This window comes from Rhipicephalus microplus, chromosome X (genome assembly GCF_043290135.1).
Source record: "Rhipicephalus microplus isolate Deutch F79 chromosome X, USDA_Rmic, whole genome shotgun sequence".
Taxonomy (NCBI): domain Eukaryota; kingdom Metazoa; phylum Arthropoda; class Arachnida; order Ixodida; family Ixodidae; genus Rhipicephalus; species Rhipicephalus microplus.
Window position 1 is genome coordinate 377,030,074 of NC_134710.1, and position 8,840 is coordinate 377,038,913.

The following is an 8,840-nucleotide window of genomic DNA, read 5'->3' on the forward strand; positions in this document are numbered from 1 at the left end:
TATATGTGTTGTGGTCTCAGTGGATGCTACCTAAACCTAAGTTATAATAATATTAGGCAGTGATGTAGATTACCCCCCCCCCCCTCCTCCACTGGTGAAAGAGTTCGTATGACACTGTCGACACCTTCCATATCCGACTGTTCACAATCTACAGAATAGCGATAGTCAGCCCCGCCACAGTGGTCGAGTGTCTAAGGTACTCGGCTGCTGGCGTGCAGATCGCGGGATCGAATCCCGGCTGCGGCGGCTGCACTTTTTATGGAAGTGAAAATGCTGTAGGGCCATGTGCTCAGATTTGGGTGCACATTAAAGAACCCCAAGAGGTCGAATTTTCCGGTGCCCTCCCCTACGCCATCTTTCATAAAATCATATGGTGGTTTTGGGACGTTGAACGCCATATATCAATGAATTTCGATAGCCTGATTTGTTGACATTGGGAACATTGTGCCTTTATATTTGATTTGATTATGTTTTTATTCAGATAGTTATGGAGTGCTTTGAGTTCTGGAAATTACATTTATCTTATAATCATGATCGCCACATGCTTATACCTTAGCAAAGGTTTTTCTTACACATAGTCCTCCGTGGCATGACAACGGACACCATGGACGGACAAGCCTCGGCTTAAGGTGCTTAGCCCCTAAAATGCGAAGATCGCGTTTCGATACACGTATAGCCAAGTCGTAGAACAATTTCATCTCGCGTCAGCTTGCCAGTATACTTTATATTGATATTGTATATAAGGAGATGTTGGCGCACAAGTAAGGCGCCGGCTACTCCTTAGCCCTTGAGTTAATGTTGAATACAAATCTTAAAGCGCACATATGCAAAAACACACTGATACGCACATATCAAACAACACCAACACAAAGATAAGAAAATGTTTGAAAGTTAATAAGTAATGTATCTGATAATGTCCCTAGTTAACATGCAATTCAACCTGCACAAAATGGCAGTGCGCACGTCCAGTCCTTATGGAGATGTATTCCCTCGTGTGTACCTAACACTCGACACGCCGTGCACTCTCGCACACACATATGATAGATATCATCTAATAAGTACGACCTGTGCTACACAAATAAAATTTTGTTATTTTTAGTACTTTCCAGTGATTCCGCTGTCTTTTAAAATCATTTCATTGCTTTTAAAGCGTCATGTCTGTAAACCGCCAGTTGGCCACGTGCCCAGAAGTTTTTTGATACTAAATGTTCTGCGGTCTAATGCCGACAGTCCCGATTTAAGACGACGTCACGGCGTGTCATGATGTGGAGAGTCTATAAGGTGACATGCGTCTTTATCTACGAATCTGTATTCGCATTCGGGAGGTACAGCTCTGCCAATTCTGTGCACTGTTCTTCATGTGTATTGTTACGAGATGCAAACACACTCCGACATGTCATATTCTGGCTATAATACACTAGCGCTTCTAATACGTAATACTTTATTTGCTTTCCCCTAATGCTAAACATAGTTGAAATATAAAAACTACAAATGGCGTGTCTGTAGCGCAGAGACACCAGGGTGAAAAAAGCATCCCTGGTGTTCAGTCATGTGAATTTGTCGTCGCGATAATTTTCGTCTCCGACGATAAGATGTTAAGAAAAAAAAATTTAGTCCTAGTTTGCGCAGAACTGTATTTATTGCTTGATAGTCAAACATTCGGCGTTAGCTTTATATTTGTTGTGACGTCAACACTCAGAAGAAAGTATATTCATGCCCGCTGGCCAAGGAAAAAATGATTTAAAAGCGAGCAAGCAATGCGTTAAGGTGTCGCTTCGTTCTTTGCTCAGGTGTCTTTTCCTTTAGTAGTGGAAGCGCCCTTGCTGAGCAACTACCTACGATCCCACTGCCCGTCATGAGCGACAAGACGCCCATCGAGATAGACGAGCTGGATTCCGCTGAAATCAACCAACGCATTCCGGACCTGAACGTTCCTTGCAGCGCGGAACGTAGCAGTGACCAGAAGGACCCCAACACATCCACGTCTATCTGTCACATCTTGGACAACCTGTCCCGCTGGAATTACATTTTATGGCACGTTTGCTTGCAGTTGCAAGAACTTCGAGGTCCAGGAAAACTATCCCTGGTATGGGTCTTCTACAAAGGCAGGGGTGGCTGCAGGCAGCGAGCCCAAAGCCGTGACGCACGCTTTCTATTTCACGTCCTGCTGGTACAGCACAGATGCGTCGAGAGCCTCCACCTGCACGACACTCTCATCGAAGGCAGTGAGCTGGGCGAGTGCCGGGAGTTTGTCATCTCGGCACTTGAGGAAAACACGAGCCTACGGACGCTGACCATCGGCAGTCTGTTTTACGAATACAAGTGAGTAGCTGCGTGTTTTGTTAGTCATTCAGGGGTGGTCCAGCTCGTGTTTCGATTGTGTTTAAGCTTTGCAGTGATAAAGAAAATGTTTGGAAGGGCGCTGGGAAAGAACCACTTGCTCAAGGCCTTTGCTATTTAGAAAATATGCCTATTTGAGGAAGCAACAATTTAGAAGTCGAAGTGGCTGATATAGCACCCTCCCACTCCCCTGTCCACGGGTTCGATCGTGAGCTTGCAAGGCTCGTCGAATTCAATGACATCCCAACGTATCGGATTGTACGATGCTATTCGATTGCTTTGGTTGTGAACGTGTCTTATTTTCGCAGAACGCTTTATCTCAAGCATGTCGAACAAACTAGGCCATGAACGAGTTTTACCACCGAATGGTGTAACAGCGGTACTCGCGAAGGAGCGCAGATGTCACGAGGAGAGGTAGGTACACTAGTTTGTGAGAATTCGTGTTAAAGCAGGTAGTGTGAAACAATAACGACAAAAGCAAGGAACAAGTTGGTGCTTGTCTTATGTACTTGTTTCTTGCTTGTGTCATTTTTTTTCGCTGCTTACTTCAACATATTTCAGTTTTATTCGAATAGAGTACACGTTGCTGCGTGAAGCGTGCAGATAGTAAGAAACGGTTTTCGTCGTAGTGCTCCTGGTCGGCCTAAGTCATAGGAGTTGGTATGTTGAGTGCCTCTTATTGTTGCAAAAGCCGAGAGTGAACACTGCAACCATAGCTATAGTTATAACGTTGCCGCAATAAGATGCTATACGTTTTTTTTTTGGAACCAGTTTGAAGCATTACTAGCGCTATGGTAGAGTGCTTGAGTACCGCGCAAAATGCCCGGGTTAAATACCGGTTATCACTGTGATTTCCAATCTTATCCTTCCTTCAATTTTTTTCCTCCCATATAACACTGCCGACGCCTGCCCCGCTGGCGATACAAGCTGGGCCGGTTCACGCTAGCGGCAAGCATGCCTTGCCATTTGACGTTCTCGGATAGCCGTACGGGCAGTTTCCTTTGCGCACGTCTGCCGTTCTTGGCCGTTCAAAGAATGGGTTCGAGACCTTTTTTTTTTTTTTTTGACCGTTTGCCAGAGAGCGACGTAGCCAATTAGCGACGAAGGAGCAACATGGCTGAGCCGCGTCGTACGCTTTCGGCTCTCCGCATCGTATGCGTCTGCCGCGGGACCGTTTGAGTTTAGTTTATTTACCACGTACAGTTGTACAGTAAGTGGCTGGGACAGAAGAAAAAAGCTGTATAAAACAGCTTGACAAAGCCCCATATCCCCACGGCAACTGTGGCAACAAAAACGGCAAAATCAAATTAAACACAGGACAGTTTAAACTAGCAATGCATATGCTTTGCATCGGAACAAAAAATTTAAGCAAACTATACTAACCAAAAATGCACATGCTATACATCGAAAGAAAGAAGTAATCAAACAGAAAATAATACTACACACGAATTAATAAAGCATATTTAAAATAAAAATATTACAGAGCATACGAACATTTTCCTAATTAATTCCTAATTTATTTAGTATATTCGGCAAGGAATAACTCAATGTCTGAAAGCCATAATTGGAGCGCGGTCTCGGCACCTGCCAATATTAAGAGTGTCGGTTTAGGCGCGTTGAAGGATTTAATTGCAAGTTAGCTAAACAACGTATATAGCCGCGACCTTTTATGATATCAGATCTAAAAGAGACTGCTAAAGAATATTTATAAAGCAGGTTTAATTTAATTATTGTATTTAGCAAATAATTGTCAAGTATGGGCATTAAAAGGGAGGCTAGGAATAGATTGTAGCGCCTTTTTTGTAAGATAATATGATTACTGATAGACTGCTTTGTTCCATTACACCAAATTAGGTTGCAGTACGGATGTGATGTCAGCTGCTTGCTTCTTGTTCCGGGTTTTCACGCTGTAACGACTGAATGCGTGGTTCTTGCAGAAGAGAAAAGGGCACTTCATTTCTGTCTCCTTGGAGGTGACTCGGCGCAGTGCCTTGTAGGGGATCGCAGAAGAGGATACGATAGAGAAGAGAATGCACTCGTCACACAGGAACGACAGAAATAGAGAACAAATGGGGGAAAATTGGGACACCATAGGAAATTTGTTAAGGCATGTAATAGCTTCCCCAGGAGGACAATGAATACCCAAATTTGGCATGAATTTTTGGAAATGGGAAATTTTAATTATTTGTGGAAGTTTCCATATCTATTCTGCATCATGTCCCACTGAGGACTTTTATGTCTTACAGTAAAATATGACTAGACATTGTTGTCTTTCCGCATTTGTTCTACACAGAGGCATATTCATGTGGTTTAGATGTACTGTACGTGTATTCCCTTTGAGCAAGCACGGGCGTGTAGCCTATATACAGTGGTCAAGACCCTCACTTTCTAAGCATGAGTGTGCTGGTTGAAATCCCAGCGTCGGACAAAAAAAAATATTTTACTTATCCTGGAGACATTATCGGGTCTGACCAATCACTCGTGGCGCTGACATCAGCGCAGAAGCTGGGCTGCAGGGCCCTACAGGAGTGTCCGCTCTTTATGTAGGTATGTTTCTCTATGGAGACACCGCCGGCACGGTTGAAGGAGTACGAGGTCGAAAAGTCCGAGTCGTACGGCAAAGATACACATACACAAACAAATTGCCACTCCTAAACAATAGCTGAAGACTTGGCCGACTGTACAGCCATCAGCATGCTAACGCCAACGCTTCGCGGTGGGGCCTTGATCAGCTTCGGCTGCTTCCAGCCCCGCCTAGCATGGGACATTGTGTGCTTGCCGCAGCTAAGGATAGGGGAGTGGGGGTCGATTGCAGTACTTAACTTCTTTCCCTTTTGCCTGACCGCGAAGGGCAAAATACAAACTTGGCAGGTCTGCTTTCATATCTTTTTGCTCCTGGCTATGTTCTCGCGCACCCCTAGAAAATTCGCTGCCGTACTGCTTGGCACGTTGCTAGGTGCGCGAGCTGTCGCACACAGTGGTTCATTGTTAAGATAGGCATACGGCAAATGAAATTATTATGCGCGCGTGAGAGTGCAATACCGAACAAATTGTGGTGAAAACAGACCTGCCTAGTCGGTGTATTCGACTCACCTGTTAGACATCATGGAAACTGACCTACTAGAAAAATAAACCCATGGTCCATCTATCATTAGCTGCAACAAACATACCACGTCCAACGCCTAGCCGCGCGGACGTATGTCGAAGTGGGTAGAGGCCACGCGGCGGAGCGTTCGAGCTAAGTGTTCTTACGGCTGCATTTGTGCGTTTCAGTTGTGCTATAACAGGGAATAACTTAAGCGTATGTCATTATTTGTTCGAGAGCACTGGTCTTCAGCAAAACACGCCTTAAAACTTGTTGTTCTGAAAATGTCTAGTTTTCTAACGGAAGCTTTGTTTTTAGTGGCATCTCTTCTTAAAGCACTGGTTACTAGTCAGTGCGATACGCATGCGCCAAAACACATAAGTGTTCACCGCGCATGTCAGCCCTTCGTGGTGGATACGGTGGTTACTTATCTTGAAATCCCCACTCACGAAGATTTGTTGCAGGGAGAAGTTATAGAAACAAAGATTTTAAGTTCATTGGCACGACGTAGCACAACGCTCAAGTTATGATTTACTCGCTTAGAGAAACAGCTGCTTTGAAGAATAACGAAAGGACAAGCTGACATAAATAAAATACTTAGGTCCTTAACTTCTTGTTCTCATCAAGACCATATGAGTGCGCAAGGAAGAGGGGCACCCCCTCTAGTCACATAAGAGGGGGGAGAAAAGTCTGTCCAATCAATTGACCTAATGGGGGGGGGGGTGCACTGCAGTGAACCTTCACCACCCCCGTGAAGGGGAACCCTGCCCGTGCTTATATTCATGACTGCATGACTGAGCGCAAATACCGAGGATGTTTTCTGATAGAAGCGAGCGGAGGTGGTTATTGCCACGTTGATTAAATTCACGTTCCCAATCGTTAATCTCAGTTGTATTGGATCTCAGTTGTATTGAACTTCAACACGCCATTCGTGATGCAAGAGTTCGACAGTTCGGTTTTACACAATATTTGTGACACATGTGAAAAAGCCCATTTAATTATCATGAGTGCCAGAGACTTGGTGCCTTTTTCGCTTCTATGTTGACAGCGCACCTTCTTATGACGCTCGTGTCCTAAGGTGTTTATTCTGCTGACATTGCTTATTCTCAGTTTTGCTTAGGATACCTTAATTCGCCACCTTTCTTCACACAGGTGCATACGAGAAGACCTGTTCGTAGCCATCTCTACGATGACCCACGTGCGAGAGATAGTCATCCTCGGTTCAAGTGTGGCGCCGCCATACCTGGTAGACGCCATATGTCCACTCCTCGAGTACACCACGCACCTCATCACTCTATCGATGCCTGGAATCATTGTAGACGAGGAAAGTGGGGCGCTCATAACAGGCGAGCTAATGCGAAACAATACAGTCAAAAATCTGTCCATGCACGTCAGCATCCTGCATTCGTACAGGCCAAACGGAGTTTCCATATTCTCTCAATTTCTGGCCCGTAGCATGCAGCTGACCTCGCTGAGTGTGCAAGGCGTGCGTTTAAATGCAGAAGGAACATGCGCGGACATCGAGCGCATTGTTGGACCACTCGTCCTTCGCGGTGAGCTTGAGAAGCTCCAACTCACAGGCTTCAATCTAAACACCAAATGCGCCGCTCTGCTTACCGAAGTGGTGACCCGTATAGAAGGGCGCCTTCGGAGCCTCGACATTAGTGGATGCCGTTGGTGCGTACCCAAGTCGTTCCGACAAAATCGACCAGCCAGTCAAGCAACGAGCGGCGAACAGCCGGGTAACCCAGTGCTCAGGGAGCCGAGATGTCTCTGGCTTCAAGCGTTCGACTACACTGCGAGAGTGCAGCTGTCGTTTTTCGCCCTCAGCATGGCAGGGCTCAGAGCGGACGACCTGCACGCCCTATTCAACGTCGCAATCACTATAGAATCCCTCCAAATTATCTCGTTGAGGGATGTCTCACGGAAAAATCTGGCGCAAGTTTGCCAAATCATCCGGGAGTCTGGAATGAGTAGTCGAGTACGCCTAGAAGACTCCTACAGAGTCGACTCTTCAACACTAGCTGAGCTGCGGGAGTTTCCGGAAGTGCTGCGTAAAATCGCCATCAGTTCTGTCGACCATCCAAGTCCGAGAGCATTCGAAAGCACGGTCCGCCTGGCATGCACCTGGAAACAAGTGACTATGCTCCAGCTCCTCTTGACGCAAACGGTCCTGTCAGACGTCCCAACATTTCACAAGCTGAGCAAGTGCTTGAGTAGCGCCGTCTCGCTGAGAGCCCTTCAGCTGATAGGTTCCAATCGGCCGGATCTCAACGTCACACTTAAATCGGCAAACCCTCCTCGCAGCGTAATTCTGGATGTTATCTCCGATAACACGACCCTTCGAGCACTGCGACTTAGCGGATTTTATCTAGGGGACGAGAACTTGTGGTTCTTCGTCGACGAAATTGTCAGCAGTGAGAATCTGTCTGAGGTCTCTTTTGTGTCTTGTGACCCAGACGAAAACGACAGTTTTATTCGCCTCCTTGCCGGGGAAATACACGAAAACAAGTTCCTCACCACGTTGCGTCTCCGGGCACCTACGGACGGCGTAGACGAGGAGTGGTTCCATGTTGAAGACGTCATCAGCCGCAACACGGGGTTTCTGACGTGCGCGGCGCACTATGGCGCGGGCAAAGACAGCTCGCCCCGTAGCCAGGCTGCATACGGGGTTCTAAGACAAACTCCGGCCTTGAGGATCAAGTTGGAGGCGCTGAGAGACGAGGGCTAGACAATGGATAGCTCTTGAAACACTATGCCATCAAAAACTCTGATGATTGCGTAGCCAGGGCAGTGCTGTCGATCGCAGACGGCTCGCCACTAGACAGCACATATGGCGATTCCGCCAAGCGCTCGCGTTGCCGTATATCGTAAGCGACTGTACATGTTATAACATTCACTATCGCAGGCTGTCATTTAACATTCATTAAAACATTTTATATGTGTATACCTTGAAATCAAGAAGATATTTTAGCAACGTCGAGGCTAATCTATTGTATTTCGCGGATGTATTAACAAGAGAAATCCCATTAGTGTTATTGTTTCATGATTGTTTAGTTCATGCAAGCTCTTGTCTATGTTCAGTGCTATTTCATATTCGCCTTGTCTATGTATGTCAATGCGCCTTTTATATACTTGACGCTGCGAGATTGTCGCAGAGTTTTAAAAATATTTAAAATAAATACAAAGTGCCCATATCAGCATGTCTCCGAGGTATTTCATTCTGACAATTACCTGCCGGCACGTAGCATTTTAAACTGTTTATTCAAATGCCTTCAAATCCACGAAGTTCATCGAGCTTTCATGTCGTTTGAGCGTACCTATTTTGAACCTCACATACTTGGATTACTTCAGGAAAGTTGGCGAGTCACTTAAAGACACTAACGAGAAGTCCGGTTATTCTTGTATTAATGAC

The 8,840-nt window shown here is 45.8% G+C and overlaps 1 protein-coding gene across 2 annotated transcripts; it reads left to right on the forward strand.

Moving 5' to 3' along the window:
- Window positions 1–1,732: 1,732 nt before the first annotated feature.
- Window positions 1,733–8,625, forward strand: LOC119161054 (uncharacterized). Of its 2 annotated transcripts, XM_075880029.1 has the most exons (3): window positions 1,733–2,086; window positions 2,177–2,322; window positions 6,578–8,625. In XM_075880029.1, exons 1-3 carry the CDS (start codon window positions 1,856–1,858, stop codon window positions 8,154–8,156), a joined length of 1,956 nt encoding a protein of 651 aa, XP_075736144.1. In that variant the 5' UTR covers window positions 1,733–1,855; the 3' UTR covers window positions 8,157–8,625. The 2 variants fall into 2 exon arrangements, with proteins under 2 accessions (XP_075736144.1, XP_037269275.2); XM_037413378.2 differs by having other exon boundaries at window positions 1,733–2,322.
- Window positions 8,626–8,840: the final 215 nt, after the last annotated feature.